This window comes from Rattus norvegicus, chromosome 2 (genome assembly GCF_036323735.1).
Source record: "Rattus norvegicus strain BN/NHsdMcwi chromosome 2, GRCr8, whole genome shotgun sequence".
Taxonomy (NCBI): Eukaryota; Metazoa; Chordata; class Mammalia; order Rodentia; family Muridae; genus Rattus; species Rattus norvegicus.
Window position 1 is genome coordinate 60,248,698 of NC_086020.1, and position 19,432 is coordinate 60,268,129.

The window sequence follows — 19,432 nt, forward strand, 5'->3', positions numbered from 1 at the left end:
TTTGGTCACATGATATGTTGCCAGGAATTTTTTTAAAAACACTTATAGGTCCTTTGCACATGTATTTTGAGTTCCAGTCGTGTGGTTTTATGGGATTTCTGTGTGTGAGAATGTGTCTCTGCATTGGATATGCTTCTAGAGCCTTCTCTTTGGTTCTTTTTCTCACGTTTGTCAGTTTATTTTTTCCTGTTCTACTTTTTAATTTCATTTTACCTTTTATAAGTATGTCTTTAAATGACTGTATTCTGATGAGAGTGAGAAAGACAGGGTGTGATTTGTATGGGTGGGGCAGTGAGGAGGATCTCAGAGGAGTTGGGGGAGAACATAATCAGAATATATTATATAAAATATATCAATTAAAAAATATATCTTTAGTTTGTGTTAGTTCCCTGTTTGGTACATCATTATCTTATTTTCTAAGGCATGGATTGAGCAATTAGATGGCATCCCTTCTGAAGGGAAAAATTATCTTTCTATCTGTCACAGACCTGATGTTAAGTGAAGGCTTAATTTACAAAACTGAAGAATTTCAGTGCATTGTTGTCGATTCCTTCTCAGATTGTGCCCTACATTTGAGGGTGCCAAGCAAGGAATGTACCTACTGTTCACCAACACCCTGAACTCAGTCTGCTGAGTACAGAATGGGAGGTGATTTTAGAGCAGCTGTATCTTTCCCATGTGAACAATGCGGTCTCAGAGGGGACAGCTAAAGGAGAAGTGGGCAGCCATCATCTGAGATCAGGGAGACTCTCTGTGCCTGGGAAGCCATCACACTGAGTCCTCAGGGCAGGCCGTAATTTTGGATTAGTCATAAATCCAATATTAGTTTAAAGGACATACAATCTATGTGAGGATATAGAGACATCACTGTGGACGTGACAAATGCTACCTCAGGACAGTTGGCTGTACCTAAGTTACTTATGTGGGAAAATTTTAAAGTAGTTTTCTAGTGTGGAGAATACCAACACTCCTTGCTTGCCTCTTTGCTGTGGTGTAAGTCTTGTGTCATTACCAACAGCATATGTATTTGAGAAGCCCCATGCCAGCTTATTGGGCACCAATCTTCCCTCACCCTGGCCTGGTGCTTATGGTCAAACTTCACGCTCAAATCTAAAAGAGCCTATCTCTTCCCACAGGTGAATGCTGTCAGGGGACTCTACCATTTCTTTCAGATTATCTCTTCTTTTACAAATACAGGCCAAGAGGAAATAAAAGTGGCTGGGGTCCTAAGGGTATGGACATCAGTCCCTCCTCCCATGCCCACAAAGATCACAGAATCACCATCAGGAATCTGCTCTTGGGAGAACATATTGGAAATCAAAGGTCAGAGAAAGTGTCAGTGGACACCAGGGAAACTGGTCATTTTGTACCCAATAGGAAGCCTTTCAACCTGAAAATGCAAGGGCTTATCCATCTCCTGGAAATCACGAGGGGGAATGTATCCTGGCTTCTGAATTAGCTAGAAAGTTTCTATGCTCTTTGAGGTTTCAGCCTGTGGTTTCAAGGCTGAAATAAGGTCAAAAGTCATATTTGTGTGGGTAGTGTCTGAGGTCTGAGCTTGCTTCAGGTACATTTCTTACATACTCCAAAATGTGCATCAGGTTACTAATCCACTTCCTGCTTGTTTCTCATGATCAGTACTTTTTGCAAAACCCCGTCTCATCTGCTGCTTTAAGAGCAAACTTCAATCCTACCCAGAGACTTTGAACAGATGTTCATTTTACTACAGAAGTGTTTGAGCTCTCTGACTTTATGCAGTTAAAGAAAGTTTACTGGAAGACCTATTACATGTAAAGTATGACGTTGAAGACCCAGACAAATATGATAAAGAAAAGAGGTAAGTCCCTACTGTTATGGGTTTCAATTTCTCTGGTGCCCTTACTTCCCTTCAGAATTCAGAGTTGTCACATTTGTACCACGTAGTTACCTTTTCTGCAGTTAGCATTGGAGTTTCAACCTGCCGGAATATGTGAGTCCCCACAGCCACACTGAGGGCCCTGTAGACTCCTTCCAAAGTGTCTGGGTGGCAGGCAAAATACAGCAACATCTGAGTGTAGTCAAGCTGAGGTGGATCCTTCTCAGAGTCAGCAAACAGCCTGAAGAAGAACTGTCACACACGCACACAATTTGTCACTGCAGCTAAGGTGGGTTCACTGCGGCAGTGAGGAGGCAGACAGGGTGATAATGAACAGAGACTTCAGATAAGCCATATCTGGAGTTCCAGATGTGTGAGATGCTCACTGGACAGCGTACCAGGTCACTAATTCTGTTGTCATTGCTACGTGACACAAAAATGAAGACAAACCCATCACTTCGGCCATTCAACCAAATGCTTATTGAGTGCCATAATGGACAAGCTTGAATTTTTTTAAGTATTTAAAATACAATTAATAGGAAGCTGCCAGCTCTTGAGGACATAATTTTGCTATGGAGCAGCAGCTGCTGCACAGGATGCTCACACACTCCTGAGCTCATTGCAGCTGTGGTGGCCTGCACAAGACCGGCACATGATTGGGCCGTCACCTTTTCAATGTAGAAGGAAGGAGGAAGGGCTGATGAGTCCTTCCTCCTCTCTTAGAGGATTATTAACAGTTAATCACTGAACGGTGACAGGGGATGTGTGGCACTCTCTTTGGTGGTATAATCATGTAACTTGCCCGTGCTCTAGGACATGTCCTTCCACCCACACTCATGCAGGCAACCCTGTGTAAATTCGGTGGGTCATTTATTGGAAGAGGGCATGCAAATTAGAGGTAAGAGGGTGACTTGTTGAGAAGAAAAAGGGTTTCAGTAGGGAGAAGGGAGAAGCACGAGTTAGGTTAATAAATAGAGGCTGACAGGACTAATATTCATTACATATATATATATATATATATATATATATATATATCAATGACTGTCAATGAGTAAAACATGACAAGGAAAACAAACAACAAAACCCCATAGGACAGAGTACATGAGGAATGTTCTGGAACCTCACCATTTGGGAGCAGCATGAAGTGGATAGTTGCATTTTATACACACTGAGATGTTCAGAGTGATGCTGGGACTCCCTGATGGTGTGTGTGTGTGTGTGTGTGTGTGTGTGTGTGTGTGTGTGTGTGTGTGTGTGTGTGTGAAAACCTCACTCTGCTCATCTTTTCTGTCCTTTGACAGCCCATAGCATATGTACATGCGTGCACTCACCTATCCTGTTAGCCGTCTTTGCCCATGTGAATGCCTCATTCTTGGAATCCAGAGTCTGTTTCTTCTCCTCCATATAATTTTCTACCAGTAGGTTAGGGGCAGACCTTTCTATGTACTTAGGGTCATTTTCTTGTTCCACCGCTGAATCAACAAGTACAAAGCCTGCTCTGGATTGATATACCTTTCATGGGACATGGTTGCCAGGCAGCACTTTTCTTCCCACATACTGAGGAGGCTGGACAGTGTGTTCATGACGTCACATGGAAACCACCTTGCAAGAGCTATATATGAAAGCTAAATGTGGTGACACATGCCTTGAATCTTACTACTCAGGGTAAAGAGGGAGGCACTTGTGTGTGACTTCAAGGTCACCCTCTTCTACATATTGAATTCCAGGCCAGCCAGGGCTACATATTGATACCTTTGTTTCAAAGAAAGAAACGCTTTATGGTATGATTTATCTCAATCCTTGTGTTTCACATTACAAAGGTTAACAAACCACTATTCACCCCGAGATGCTAACCATGTATCTCAGACTTTGTTGGTACTACATGGCTCCTCCTTTGACCTCTCTCCAGTTCGCATGTTGCAGAAAGGTTTAGGAGGAAAGACCATGAAGCTTCAATGTCACACAAAGAACTTTAGGCAATTAAGGAATGCAGAGAGTGGGAGAAATAGCCTAACCCAGGAAAGAGCACAACAATTGATTATGCAATTGCTATGTCAATCCTTAAAACGTTTATACAAGTAATATTATGCAGAATGAATAGGTTATATTTAGAAATATGTTTGTATTTGCATATATGCATGCAACAACAGTTATTGAAAGATGAGGGCATGAGTTTGAAAGAGATCAAAGAGGGGTATACGGGAGGGTTTGGAGAGAGGCATGTAAGGGGACAATGGTGTAATTATGATATCAAAGATGAAATAAAACATGCTTTAAAAAATTGAGTCCGACTGAGGGAATTGCTTACTTAAATGCTATAAAGGAGTCAGGCCCAATTTTGTATTGCAGTTTTGAGCTAATGATTGACTAGTAACCAAACCAACAGTATATCCAGAATTTGCTGTAATATCTAAATCCACAATTCAGATTTTCTACTGTATTACTGAATGTGGCTATGTTAGAGTAAATGTATTCAGTCATCTATACAGAAGCCAGAGTGACTTCAGATTTAAGACTTTTCATCTACTGTGGTCTCAGTGACAGCAGTGGATTATAATGCTGTTACTGATGTCATGCTGAGGACAGCAAGCTACTTATGGGCCTGGGTAATATTGCATGTAAATCTTGCTGTGTTTAACAAAATCAAAGGAAGTGTATAAAGTAAATAATTTGTAAAATGGCAGAATCCTAACTCACAATTTTAGAATTCTCACAATTTTAGAATTGGGCGAATGGCGTACTAGATAGATGAAAAAAACAAAAAACAAAAAACAAAACCAAAAACTAACAAAACCCTGTAAGCCAATAGAGTCCATGAAAGCTTCCAATAATCACATAGGTAGCAGACAATTTTGTCATTTCTCCTCCTCTAGAATTTCTCTATAAGGAATGGTCCCTGAATGAGTATTCAAGCTTGGACTTTGGGAAAACAGCAAAGTTCTAAGAAGCAAGCATAGAATCAGAGGGACCTGTTTAACTCAAGTGGAAGAACAGAAAGACAATCACCATTTCCACATACCACATAACATATTATCCACGGTTAGCACTGGTGTGACGGTTCCCACGTATAATCTCAGTTCTTGCAAGGTTTAAGCTTGGTCAGGATGCTGCACTTGCTGGGCACCTCCCTGAGTTACAGACTGATAACCATCTCAAAAGTCAATGACAAGAATAAAAAGAAAGAATAATTACCTCTATGAGATGCTCCTGTCTATTGAATGGCAAGGGTTCAAGGGGATTTTCTGGAATTTTTATATCTTCATCTCCTGAAAACCATAGACCAGCCTACACAAACAAACATACGAGACATATAATGAATATTCATAACATTCTGTGCAGAGATATAACAGTTTCTCTTAAGTCCAAAGATTAAAACATTGCTCTACTCACTCCCTAGTGATCTTGAAAATACAGGGTACATCGGAGAGACTGAAGGAAATACTAGATTTGCATTTTGCAGTTATTTTAATACCACCATTTAATTATGGTGATTTTCATATGTGTTAGTGCCATCAAATCAGTATGTATTACACAGATAAAAAGCCCCAAAATGGGGGTGTTAGCTCTGTTTTAGTTTTTGGAGTGTAAAAGACACTTCAAAGTTATGACTGCAGCCTAAGCTCCCGCTGGCTACACTTTGTGTGTGTGTGTGTGTGTGTGTGTGTGTGTGTGTGTGCGCGCGCGCGTGTGTTTGGTGGGGTTCTCTGTGTTCGTTGCTGACAGAGTTGCCAGTTTCATATCCTGGTCACTTCTTACTATTCTCATTTGGCAATGCCTCTGCTATGTTTTCTTTTCATCTCCACTGCTACCACCTGCTTGTACAGCCACATGACCTCTGCCATGCACCAGCCACTCAGCAAATTCAAAATTGTTTCCTTTTTCTTTTTCCAGTCTCCCTCCTACTTGCTTCAGCATTTTTTTGTGTGACCCTCCTAAATTTCTCCAGCCTTCAAGGTTGCTCTATCTGCCACTCTCTATTCAGATCCAGTGTCTGATCTTGTCTTTAGATGATATTATCCTTTGTGTCTAAGGTGACTTCTACACTCTTTATCACTCATAAAAGTCATTATTTATTTCTACACCAGGCTTAGATTACACCACCACAGAGAGGCTCTTTTAATCTCTGTTTCCTTTAAGTACAATCCTGACTGAATTATAGCACATCTTCCATTTTAGATGCACTGGTAAGTACTTCATGAACTTGTGTGTGTGTGTGTGTGTGTGTGTGTGTGTGTGTGTGTGTGTGTGCGCGCGCGCCTAATAGTATTTACTACCAAGATCCACTACGTTGCCTACATTGACTCAGGCCTATGTTCCTGCCTTCTTTTCTTCCTTCCAAGGATTGTAGCACTTTCAGCAATGGTAATGGTAGGTTTCTGGCAGAAGTGAAGCAAGAGATTTTTCTACAGTGAAAAGGAGAGACTCCAGAGATAACAGAAATAAAAAGACTGTATCTGACAGAAAAACATACTTGATGATAATATTTGCAAGCTACTCTGTGGAGGAAGTACCAAATGGCCTCGAAGACACAGCAACCAAAATTATACAAAACAATTCAAGAATCTCATCCATAAAATTTTAGCCATGTGAAATGTTAAGTCTGCAGCTATGTAGTAATGTACTTAAGTTAGAAGCAGCATTCAGTTAACTGTGTACCACCTCACTGGACTTATAGATTACTTCTCTTTAAAACATGAAAATGTTCTTTACATTCTTAAACCAAAATGTGACCAAAAAATTTTAAACTATTCATATTTCCTTAGAGAACTTGTATTATGCTTATTTTTGTCCTTGAACATTTGAATGCTTGCACCCATGGTGACCATGTGTTCTCACAGGCAAACAATGAGTTAGTTGATATTTCAAAACATGTTGGACATCTCTACATTATACAATCCCATAGTCTGAGTACATCTACAGAGAAGTTTGTGAGAGGGACATCAGGGGCAGAAGCCAAAGGCAAATAAGACTTTATGGTTATTACTTAGCCACAGGACAGATTCTGAACATCTTCAGTTTTAGGAGTGGCAATGATCAGCATACTTCTAAATGGCTCTTGTGGTGAAGTTGCAGTTGGTCAAAGGGAAGGGGCAGAGCAACAGAAGACACAGTGGACAGCTCCTTCTTCCCAGAAATCTCTATTTCAGCACCACAGTCATGCTACATTACTTCTCTAATGTGACATATTTGATAGGTCATATAAAATCTTCCCTAGAAATGGTTTTAATTTTCTCCCATCTTTTATTTTTATTTTCATGAACCATCAAGGGTTGGAAATCTGAAAAAGGCATACAGTAGAGTCAAGTGTACATCTGGGAGTAAGAAGTAAAGGGAGACGACCGGCAATTCCCAGGACACAATGTAAGTGCTTGGGTTCTCCTAAACACTTTGGTCTACCATTCTACAAGAAACTCCCACTTCTGGTAAATGGTTCTAGTTTGGGATTAGCATTTTTGGCAATGTTACCAGCAGCATTTCTTCTCTGGTTTGAAAAAGAAGTTCAGTGTGATACCATGTGCCAATCAAAAGCTTTACTCTAAGGTTTCTTCAAATATCCCTTTAAACATCTTAAGCCACACAGAGCAGAACACGGTATATGTTCTGCTTTCCTGCTGTCATATTCAAATGAAATTGTCATAGCAAATTATAAGCAGTGTCAATATTCCTAATCTGCTGTTTGAGAAGTGCATACATCAGAGCTCAATTAGCCAAACTAGCCTCCTGATCAGCCATAGAGAAACTCATTAGGATCCAAGTGTTTCTTCATTTTGTGTGAGCACAGGAAGCTCTAGGCTAACTAATCAAAGGATGCCAGCTACTAATTATAAACAAGGTAGGACAGGAAGCTCTGTGAGTTTTCAGTGATGAAACACTAGGGAGATAAATCCCTACAGACCATCATCCTGCTTCAAAGTCCAAGACCTATTATAAGTGACTCCTTTCTTTGTTCTTGTAGCGACATGGAAGGATGAAGAAGGCACATTCAGTTAGTAGAAATGAGACAAGTATTTAGGCACTCTTGTCAGTTAGAGAATTATATCACTAATCCTAACATTCAATTTCTGAAAAATGAATGTTCATATATCTGACTTGATGATTAGAATATCTATCTATCTATCTATCTATCTATCTATCTATCTATCTATCTATCTATCTAACTATGTCCATTTGTCACTCTAAATGAACAATTAATTTCTTTATTTGTTATCTAGCTTCTGCATTCAAAACTCCACAATCCCGCTCTACAACAGGCTCCCAGTTATACTCCACCTACCAACTCCACTGAGCAGGTATTGTGTTCTGGGTTACCCAGCACTTTTCTTAGATGAACTCGTCCATTTATGTTTCAACATCCATGTCTATGACAGTGACTTAGAACTGCCTGTGGATGTACGAGAGCAGATAGGATATTTCTGCCTTGAATATTGGTGGACATTTTAAGCTCATTCAGTTAAAAACAAGTCTGCCATCCACTAACCCAATTCCAAAGGAGCAAAACAATACCATCTGGCCATGTCATGTTCTTCATTACTGCCCTTGCTATTCCGTTGGTGGTATAGGGTACCTGACAGGAGAGCAGTTAAAGCCCTGCATGTGGTTTTAATATATAGCTATGGGAATAATTACTAGCTGAGAACCTAGGAGAAAAATAATGATGATTCTGTGACTTTATTAAGGATCCTTAGTTCTCCAGGAAAAATTTCACTTCATTAATCTTTTTCCTAATGCTTTTCCTGGGTATAGAAGCCAAACTTCTGTCCTGGGCTTTGATTCTGTCTTTGTTGCCTATGTATGAGCTTCTAAGGAACATGAGAGTGACCAGAAATGTGATGCATCATCAGTGAGCTGGGTACTTGTTAGGAAAAAATATTCTGGTATTAGTACTGGTCTACCTGCTTATATTGTTCAAAGGTGATGGTGCCTGTCTGAGCTTCATCGGTGGCCTTAAACCTCTGCAGGGTCTCCAGGAGCTCCTCCTCCAGGGGGATGGGCCATGGCATGGCTGCTACCATCAAGAACTTCCTCCAGTCCACGAACTCTGTGTTGACTGTTAATAAAGATGTTATCTCCTGCAACTGGAAGAACAAAGGGGATCTCACCAGGAAGTTTGTGGAAGGAACTTGAAGCTCTTCCCACTAAGACTATCAGAACTTGGTTACAAGGGAAGAGGGATTTCACATTGACAGCCAGAGCGGGTTCTGACTTGCGTTTACTTTCATTTTCTCTTCTAACAGCTGAGCCATACCAGCCAATAACTTGAAAGGATTTTAGGTTTTTGTGATATTTTTGTGTACTACGCTCATCCAACTTACTCATGTCCATTAACCTGGTGTCTTTTCACCAGTGAAAAGTTAAAGTCTGGGGGAGTAACATACTATCAGGGTAGTGTACTAGACCCATTTAATTTCCTAGGCGTTCAAAATGAAATTATAAAAACCAAGTCCTCTCAAAATCCTCCACTGTTCCTTGTTAAGGTATTTGCAAAATGGTCATAATTGAGTTGCGTCTCCCAGTGTCTGAAATGTTTAAATGTTAATCATCAACAGCATGGCTTACTGCCAACTTCTTTCTCTCATTTAGATTTCGTAGATTTCTGGCTAATGCCACAAACTGTGTAAGTACTGGTTACCTCAGAAGTACTGACTCACCAAGGAAGGCGTGTGTTAAGGCCGTTTAGATCCCAAACACAGCAGAAACTTACATCCAGTTGGGTGAGGTGCATCCAGCTGCTAGGCAAGTTGTTTGTTCCCAGGTTCAGGGTAACCAGATCAAGCAGAATGTCAGTGAAAGCTTTATTTCCTATTATGCCTGCAATGCAGAGAAACACGTGTTTATTTATCGATTGATAGATTTAGTGCCATTTGTGCTAGCATTGCAGTTTATTCTGCTAAAATGGAAATAATGGATAGTAACTTTCTTATTTAGCACCATGTTCTCTAGAGAAAAACAAGCTACTTCAAAAACAAAAAAATAAAATAAAAATTCCTGATGTTATTCATTATTTCTGCCAAATGTCCTCTTTGGTCTGGAAAAAAAAAGTAGTCACTTCTGATTGAGCAAATGTTGAAACCGCATAATTCTTAGGTTAAAGTCTTCTGGCCACAGGGTGGTGGTGGCGCATGCCTTTCATCTTAGCACTAGGCAGGCAGAGTCACTGGCATCTCCGGGTGTGAGGCCAGCCTGGTCTATAGAGTCAGTTCCGGGACAGCGAGGACTGTTAAACTGAGAAACCTTGTCTTGAAAACCAAAAACACAAAAGCCAAAAGGACAACAACAAAAGCCTTCTTTGAGATTCTGTTTCAAAAAGGCTAAAATTTTAAAAGCACCACTAAATTTTATTTTACCCAATTAGACACATAAGTAAAACACTTCATATTTTAGTTCCAGGCATGGGAGATGACAGCCATAACAAAGGTAGGGCCTGCCTCTGTTTGTCCTCCAGTTAGTGATGGCTTGCTTTTGTGACTGCAGGGAGAATGGGATGGCTGAGTCAACGACATTGATGGTGACAGTTAACCATAAACTAGTACTGTATTTCCAACTGCCTTGCTCTTGTACGATAATATATTTTAGCATATCAAAGAGACACACCTACTTAGATTCTTAATCCAGATTGCATGCACATGCACTAGAAATAGAGAAAAAAAAAACTTAAAACAAAACCAAAAAACCAGCAGCGGTACCTTTTAGAGTTACGGGAGACCAGTTCTATATATCCTTGTATCTGGGAGGTGCACGGCAGAGAGCTGTTCTTTCTTTTAGTTGTTCTTTTTTATTCGACATAGATTCCTAAAGTTTCCATTTGCATCTGAGTTTTCACTGTACCTGAGAGTCCACATGAACCTTATGGTTTATTCTAATCTTTAGAGAAATGCAGCTATCACTTTAAAATGTCAGTGGTTAAAAGCACATGTACAATCCCATGTTTGTAAGGTAGCGGTTTGAGTAGTAGTAGTTCACTCTTATTCTCTTGATATAATGAACCACCGACAGGTAATTCCATGATGAATTTTGTGTCATTTTAATTTTCCTGAAGTATTTGGTATTAGTCAGGAGAACAATTCCAGGGGTAAAAAATGCCCCTTTAAATAAAGGTTTAAGTGAGACCACACTGGGTTTCAGATATAAGACGTAAATCAGCGATGTTATTCAAGATAGGACCACAAACAAAATCTACTAAAACTGCAAAGAGTAACAAAGCACTTGCAAATTCTGGTGATTGTAAGATATGTTCTCCTGCTCTCTAATGGCTACATTAGGAAGCAAAATGCTGCAAAACAGCATCTTCAGTGTACCCTAGGAATTGTTTATATGGAGACCATAGTGTGAAATGTGGAAAACATTTTAATGTTTGACCTTGTCATTCGATGTCATAGGCATTTAGGCATATGACTTTCAGATTCCACAGGATGACAGTTTCAAAGATAAAGTTTTCCAAAGATTAATTAAAAGACTTTCTATCAGTTTAGCCCTGTTAGCTACCCACTGCAACTAGAGTTAAGAATGGTCTGGGAACAGGAGTTGGCTTTATGGCAAGTCTAGATAACCACGATCAGCAGTGTGCTCGCCCTTAGAGAAAACACACGGAAAGATGCCATTGAAATACTGCCTAGAAGCACCAGCCTCACCGACGTCCTGAAGCAAAAGCATTAAACACATAAGCACAGGAAATGACCCTGGATTTGTTTTCTTTTTCTTTTCTTTTTTCTTTTTTTTTTCTTTTTGCTTTGTGTCTCTTTGCATGTTTGGAAAATGCCAAGTGTCTTTTGTGTTTGAGGCAAAGACTGGCTGCGACTTCGATTGTTCTTGAGTTAATTTATTTTTGCTGCCATGTGTAACAAAGTCAACCTAAGTCGCACTGCTCGTCGCTTTCGTCTTCGCTCTCTGATGTTGATGGGCTGTCAAGATTCGGTCCCCTGTGAGCGCTCCGAGATTGTGTCTGCGAATTCCATAAATGAATAGCTTTCCTAGGGTCAAAACTGCTAATGTTTGGAGAGTTCAGCTGAATGGTTAGGATGTCTGTCATGGTTTCAGTCTTGATTTTCTCCTCCATGCGTGAGTGGGTGCATTTCATCTGACTCCACCCGCGTTCTGGTTCTGCCGAGCTGGCAGGGAGGGCCAGCACCAAGTCAACAAGCATCAGAACATTCGGATACTTATGTGAATAAGTGGAGTTTACAAAATCCCAGGTCAGCTTTCGAATGTTCTGAAACCTAGGAGGGAAGATGAAGGACACGAAAGATTGAGAGACCGATCTTGTATGATACATGTGCTGATACACGCCAGTCCATTCAGTTTGCTTTCTTACTGACCTGGCATATATTTCTAATTTTAATGTGCTCCATTCGGTATGTACCTCATCAGTTTTCACACTGGCAGCTTCTAGAACTGGTTGGTAATGTGAAATCAGGATGGATATCTCTTTTACTCCAAATTCTGTAACCCATAGACATAAACAAAAATGTCACATAGCTAAAATAAATTCACGCAATCAAAAGGCACTGGCTTATTTGGTGCCTATGGGTTACCTTGATTCATCTTTGTAGGCCACAGTCTAAAGCTTCCAATCACAGTTGCTCTCACCACATCAAGGCTGGCATCTCTAAAACAGCCTCGCAATCTCTCAATAAGATGTGTTAAAACCGCCTTTCTCACGGTCGAAATGTTTTCTTTCCCCCTGAGGCTGTTACCGTGAAAGTGTGTGGTTGATTCCACCCTGCGTTCTTTTGGCCCTGGTCTGGGAGAAGATCACCCGAGTAAAGAATTACATGAAGGCAAACCTGGAAAGCAATTCCCCAAGTCAAATCATCTACCTTGATGGACCCTTAGAAGTCCTCAACCTGTCACCTTGATTGATATATCTGGAGCATTTCCAGTGTTGACTCCAAGGAAGCAGATACATCGGCAATGGAAGAATTTCTGTTCCTACTGGCATGGGACAGAAGGCTAAGGATACTAAGGATGTCTGTCAGGAAGTGAGCAAACTTGATGATGTCTGCTCGGAGAATGAGTTCTAGAAGTCTGTTGGCTTTCTGTTGACTGGTATCGTCTTTGCCTTTGCCTACCTGTAACACAAGTTGGGGATGATATGGTGGGCACTTCTGTATGTCAAGAATCTTACTTCAAAAAGAATTCAGTAAATTTTTTTCCCGATGTTTTGGAAACAACACTTCAAAATTACTTACTGAATGCAGTTGCTGGGCAATTGCTGGGTATCCTTTGAGAAAGTTCTGGAGGGCTGCTTGCATTCCATGAAACCACCGCCTCCCTCTTATTTGAGAAGGCATCACAGGTTGGAGGTGGAGGCCCCTGAAGGCAGTTATCAGAGAACTCTTGAGGAGAGGAGAGTTGTGATAGAAATGGTAAATATCGGTGAGGAGTGCCTCAAGGTTGTTGTAGAGAGGGACAGTCTGGAACATCTCTCTGTAAGACAGTTCTAGATGATGTGCAAAGCAATACATACTTTGCACACATGGCTGCATTTCTCTCAAAAGCAGAGATACTCTGTTCTCTCCCTCTATTCCAGGGTAATCATCGCTTCCAAAACCAACCAGCTTCTTCACCAAGTCTTGGCTTGACAGCTTAAGATGAAGATTTGTCTCTAGAGTTTTCTCAATAGCATTTTTTATCGTTAAAGGGTCCTTTCGTTCTACTGGCTGTATCCCAACAATCTGGCATTGCACTTTTCCTGCATGTGCAAATTGAACATAAACCATTTTGGCTTCCTTGCCTAGACTGTCTACAGTCCCATCAGTGATGACAGAGAAAAAGTTACTTTTTTCTAGTTTTTCTCTTAGGTTTTTCCTCTCTACTTCAGCAATGAAATATGTAAATGTTCTTGCTGATTTGTTAGTTCTGAAGACTGGGCCAATATCAACACCCTTCATATCATCCAACTTACACATCCAAATAAAATCTCTGAGGGAATGTCCGGTCTTTACTAGGGCATGGCATGATCTAAATAAGTTCTCCACTCTTCCCAGAGTCACTTTGCTCATGGTTCTTACCATCAGTTCAGTGGCAGCTCGGTTCACTGGAGAATCACTAGTTGCTTCCATGAGTGATGCCTTGGCGTGGGCTTCACTAAAGTGATGAGCACTGAGAAATTCAGCTCTAAAGTTGTCCGTGCCATAGAAAAAACTTACTGTACTCCCCCCTGACATTACCCCATGCTTACGACACAGGACACAGAACATAAGGTTTAATAGTTCATCATACACAAGCCACGGGTATTTTTTAAGCCAAATTTTCAAAAACTGATGATTTCTTTCCGGTAGGTAGGAGTCAACTTTTCGTGACTTTTTCTGCTTTTTGGTGACTGAAATCACAGCATCTGGAAAGTCTTTGCCTTTAAAGAAAACTCCATAGGGTTATTTAAGAACTCCTCTCGTCATGTCTCTGCCCATCTACATCCACCTCTTAATTACATGTAATCTTCTCATATAATATACATAAGAAGACATATGTCATATATAAATATGATAAGTGTAATGAGTATAGGGCTAATCATTTTTGTATGGGCTGCTTACCTAGCAGGGAGCTTGTTCTAAAGAAAACAGGCTTTAATTTTCAGTAGCCCCAGTCTGGTTGTAGATCTCAGCTGGGTTAGGGGAGACTTGTGAGCCTTTCTCTCATCTATGCTATGGTATTGACTGGCGTGGTCTTCTACAGGCCATGTTTAGATAATCATACCATTGATAGTTCATGGGTGCAGCCTCCCTGTCCTATCCAGAAAACACTATTTCCCAGCAGTTCTCCCAGTCCTCTGACTCTTCCAATATGCTTGCCTTTCTCCCACACTCAGCAACAATCCATTTTTATGTTGGAATCGTAGAAGCAGCGTGAGTAAACATCCAGAGAATTAGAAAGCCCCTCTTACCAGTGATGTAACAGGAATTACTAATGAATTTTTTCCTACAACAGAAGAAGGAGTGTTTTCTAAATTATAACAATTGCTAATTTTGTGTAGTCTTCATTTGTTATGTCCTATATTGGAATTTGTTTTTGCATGTTGATTGACTTATCTACTTCAACTTTGATTGGATAATTGGAGTCAGACAGTTATTTTCCAAGTCTATTTCTTGTCAAATGATTGTCCCACACTCTTGGGCAACTTGTTTAATCTCTCTCTGCCTCATCCCTTCCTTTGTAACATTAAATTAATGGTACTTTAAAAATTATTATGAAGATTAAAGTTAGTAAAATATTTTAAAAAATTTAAGTGAATACAAATCTTCATTTAAAAGATGAATAGATGACTAGGAAATAATGTTTAAAGTGACATGATGCTAAATTGTCTTGATTTGTTCACTATACAGTTTGGACATATATCAAATGTCACACTTCCCCAGAAATATGAACAGTTATGCATCAGTTAAAAAAATGAGACCGAAACCATGCCATTAACGATGGAACATGTATATACGTTGTAGTAAACCACTTTCCACAATGGAATAAACCTATAACTTAAATACCAATCTGTATAAAATATGAATCAGTCTCAATAATAGTAGTGAGCAAATGGGGGCATATCAAAAATTGATTCTTTTTCATGTCAAATTATTTCATGTATTTATGTAATGAAGGAACCAGATGAGAACATTCTGCATGTGAGACTTCATAAAGTCATTAACTGCTATTAGGATAGCTATCACCTGGAGTTATCCTGGAGGGAGAAGGTGGAAGCAGTTACTTGTGAGCACAAAACCTGAGTGATCTGAGCTTCCTACATTGGTGTGGCCAGTCCGCATCAACAACTTGTACTTTTAAAATGGGTAAACACTTATGAATGGACATAATGCTGCAATTAGTTTTTAAAAGGCAGGTGTTTGTCATAGAAAAAATGAAAAAATACAAAAAAAATAAGGAAAGCCAATGCTCCACAAATAGCAAAAATAAATATGATTATGTAAGTAATATTTAAAGTAGTGTAAAACAACGGTGGGTCAGGACACCTAAGATTATAAATCCTTGGTAATTTATGGGTTTAGCCGAGATGAACAGAAGTCAAGCCAAGTTCTTGGTGTAGCTCAGAGTGAGCACTGTCAGCATTTGTAGCCTGACTCCTGGTGATAGTAAAAAATGCTGTGCTGTTACCGCTGAAATGCAGAAAATGGAATGGATAATACATTTTCCTTCTCTTTGAAGCAAAAGCAAAAGCAATGACAACAAACTTTACCTCAGCCAATGAGACAACAATGTGTTTAGCATACATCTAAGAGTAAACACACAGAATACATATCCTTTTTCAGTGGAGTGTTGTTTGTCCACACTATGGTCAAAGTCAGACCAGAACTAACTTTGAATCATCAAAAACCTTACATCTCATATACACCTCTGAACCTTCTATCTAAATGACAGCAGTTATCCATGTATGGGTTAGCTGAGTATGCTGGGGCTGGGGGTACTCCTCTGATAAATACCTGTCATCTATTTTCCTGCAGTTCGTACAACTGGAGAAGGAAATGCAGGCCAGTCTCCTCACCATTCCCTCAACCTCTGCCCTCCTCTATGCTTTGCTCTACATTTTCTAAAGCATGTTATTTTTCATGTAAGTACCCCCTGTATCCTTGTCACCAAATCACTCCAGGCTTCTGTAGATTTGCTAATATTTTCTTTTCTGGACCAGCCTTGATCACTGCACAACCAATCTCCTTTATTTTTCACTCGTGGGCCCTTTCCTAAATTTCATATTCTGTCTCAAAATTAACCCATCGCTTAGTATTATACTTTTCAAGTCACATTCTAAGCTTTCCCACAGCAAATTATTTTCTTTCAATTATGATTTTAAAATGTTTTAGCTATTACTTACATTCTTCCTTACCTGCTGATTTTCTTGTAGTTGTTTGAATAAAAATGGCACTGTAATATCATATATGTGAATGCTTAGTCATCAGGGAATGACCCTACTTGAGAAGGATTAGGAGGTGTAGCCTTATTAAAGGAAGTATGCCATTGGGGATGTGCTTTGAGCCCAAGTCAAGCCCAGTGTCCCTCTGTTCCTAATGCCTGTGGATCCAGATATAAAACTCTTAGATACTTCTCTAGCATCATGTCTAACTGCATGCTGCCATGTTCCCTAACAGGATGGTAATGAACTAAATCTCTGAAACTGTAAGCCAGCCCCAATTTAATGCTTTCTGTTTTAAGTGTTGCTATGGTGTCTGCTCACAGCAATGGAACAGTAACCAAGACATCTCTCTCAAGTTTCATAATTGTCTGACAATGATACAACTTTCTTATATTCAGGAAAAATTATATCTGGACATACTTCTATTCCAATATTTCTAGTTCAAATGTTGATTAACTAAAGCCATGTGCTATTTAATTTTAGACTCTAAGCTGGAATGTAATCTCCGAATTTGAGTATATATTGAAGAATGTATTAAAATATTCACCATGAATACTGGGATCTCTTTTGAAAGGAATTATGAAAGCCTTATAATTTTTAAGTCTCCTTCCACCTACTTAAATGCCTCCAAATGCTTTTTGTTAGGCTGCTAATTGGACAGTTTCCTCTCAGTCATCATCCTGAAGGTTTTAAATCATGTATTATTTTAGAATTTTACACCCATATTTTATATAAAATAGAACATCGACAAAATAAACATTTATATAAGTTCAAAAATGAAATGATGTGTTAAAGGGAACAGTAGAGACTGGGAAGATGGCACTTAGCGTAAGGATCTGGACTCAGTCCCCAGTGTCTATAAGGTGGCTCACAACTGCCTCTGACCCTAGTTCCATGGCATCTGATGCCTGTCTCTAGCCCCCACAAGCACTAGTCATGTGCATGATATATGTACACATTACATGAAGTCACTCATACATACACAAAGTACAATAAAAATTTAAAGAATATTGTAAAATCCATTAAGGGGAAAGAGGATGAAGCCTTCTTTGCTAAAATGTAACAGGATTTGTGAGTTGTCTTTTGACAAAGTTGAAATTTTGGTTCCTGTTGGCACCCACATTAATCCTGTTCAAATACTGCCAAAGTAAATCTATCCATAGACACATTGTGTTTTTACACATTAAAGGGATAGTGACTTCTCAAGCTATTTGATGGGCTCATGCATGTCAGTGCATATCTTCACCCAAAGAAACGCACGTGCACCTTGCCACCCTTTGGCCTCAGCAAGGAAGTTTTATAGACTATAGCGTGAATTATCACTTGTTATCAATGATTTTTCTATGGATTTCTGAAAATATTGTGACTAATTTTCAAAAAGTGATACTGTATTTATATTACAGCCTATTGATTATCTCTAGGGAAAAGAGATGATTTTCCAATAATTAGGACATTTGGAGAAGTAAAATAAACCTATTTATAAGAAACAACTTAGTTCAGACATATCATTAACAAACTTTAAATTAGCAGAGTGCAAAATATACATGGCCACAGACACATTGCTTAATTGCTTTTTGACTGAGTGTACAGTTCTGATGATTATAGATGAGGATTCTACACACACATCAGTTTGAACTACACAGGATAGCAATTGGTGGGATAGCGGAAGGCACAGAACTGTAACGACAAAATGTGAAGGGATTCAATAATTTGTATGAAAAATAAATTATGCACTCATGTGAGCAAATTAATTAGGAAGTGTCTACCAGTAACTCATTTGGTTCTACTCAAGATCTATGAAGCATTGAAAGAACAGGAAGTTCTAAGAGGGATTCCTTCACTGCTTAGTATCCCCCCGCTGGTTAGACAGAAACACAAACTTGGGATTCTTAATTCATCTCTACTTAAAAGCATAAAGATTATCTCCCAACTGTCAGATAGAGTCTAATTTACCAATATGCCTCCAAGAGAGGAGGAAGACAGAAAAAAGAGTCACCAGGACTGGCCATTGCCACACTACCATACTGCTTGCTACACTGCTTGATTGTGAGTCACTGTGTCTCTCCTTGCTTATCTCAGATAATATTGTACCAAGCAAATACATGAAAAACTAGAACAAAGTCTCCTTGTACTGCCCTGCATTCCAACAGAACTCAGTTGTCTTCTGGCCAAGTGATGACCACTGTGAGCACTTCTGATCATCTTTCTAACCCATCAGTAGCAATTCCTTTCTTACCTTTAGGCGCCATATCTAAGAACTGATCTCGAAGGTTATCAAGCTGTTCGATTGTTAGGGTGCCATTTTCTTCCTTTTCTACCGGTGGTGGGCGGGTTGGTGGAGGAGGGTCAGGGAAGACTTTTATGTCTCCATTGATGTAGAAGTCTTCTTGGCTTAAATAAATCTCATTTTGAATTTTCGTAGCTGTCTCAATGTGGTAGCGAGCTACTTCGGTCAATTTCTGTATACTACAAATAGAAAAACGAACGAGGCAATCTCCACTGCAGATTCATTAGATTAATAGTTAACTAATAGCACACTAAATAAAGCTCACACATTATAGGGTAAATTAGATGATTCTATAGGCATTTAAAACGTTTTAAGGCAGGCTACAAAGTTGTAAAGATAGAAACCAAAATATTCTCTTATTAAGAAAGTAATGTAGTTCAGTTTTATGCGAAGCTGAACAAGAAGAAAGCCTATTAAATTTTGTTTTATTAGTATTGAC

The 19,432-nt window shown here is 39.5% G+C and overlaps 2 protein-coding genes across 11 annotated transcripts in view; both read right to left on the reverse strand.

Annotated features, from left to right (window-relative positions):
- Positions 1-19,432, reverse strand: part of Spef2 (sperm flagellar 2) — a 182,196-nt gene that overhangs the window by 9,043 nt on the left and 153,721 nt on the right. For 7 of the 8 annotated variants that reach the window (NM_022620.2, XM_039103075.2, NM_001415008.1 and 4 more), the window contains 5 exons: positions 18,943-19,172; positions 9,558-9,664; positions 8,749-8,931; positions 5,048-5,140; positions 1,928-2,107 (listed from right to left, as the gene is read on the reverse strand). In NM_022620.2, the coding sequence (NP_072142.2) occupies positions 1,928-2,107; positions 5,048-5,140; positions 8,749-8,931; positions 9,558-9,664; positions 18,943-19,172 (793 nt within the window). Of the gene's footprint in view, positions 1-1,927; positions 2,108-5,047; positions 5,141-8,748; positions 8,932-9,557; positions 9,665-18,942; positions 19,173-19,432 lie in introns of those variants that run through there. The other variant, XM_063282496.1, reaches the window with a different exon arrangement.
- Positions 10,541-18,934, reverse strand: LOC120100737 (E3 SUMO-protein ligase KIAA1586-like). 3 transcript variants are annotated; one of them, XM_039103550.1, is made up of 5 exons: positions 13,042-18,934; positions 12,704-12,921; positions 12,385-12,593; positions 12,169-12,292; positions 10,541-12,069 (listed from the first exon to the last, which is right to left on the reverse strand). In XM_039103550.1, the coding sequence occupies exons 1-5, from the start codon at positions 14,050-14,052 to the stop codon at positions 11,700-11,702; spliced, it is 1,932 nt and encodes a 643-aa protein (XP_038959478.1). In that variant the 5' UTR covers positions 14,053-18,934; the 3' UTR covers positions 10,541-11,699. The 3 variants fall into 3 exon arrangements, with proteins under 3 accessions (XP_038959478.1, XP_038959477.1, XP_038959479.1); XM_039103549.1 differs by having other exon boundaries at positions 10,541-12,292; XM_039103551.1 differs by lacking the exon at positions 10,541-12,069 and having other exon boundaries at positions 12,160-12,593; positions 12,670-12,921.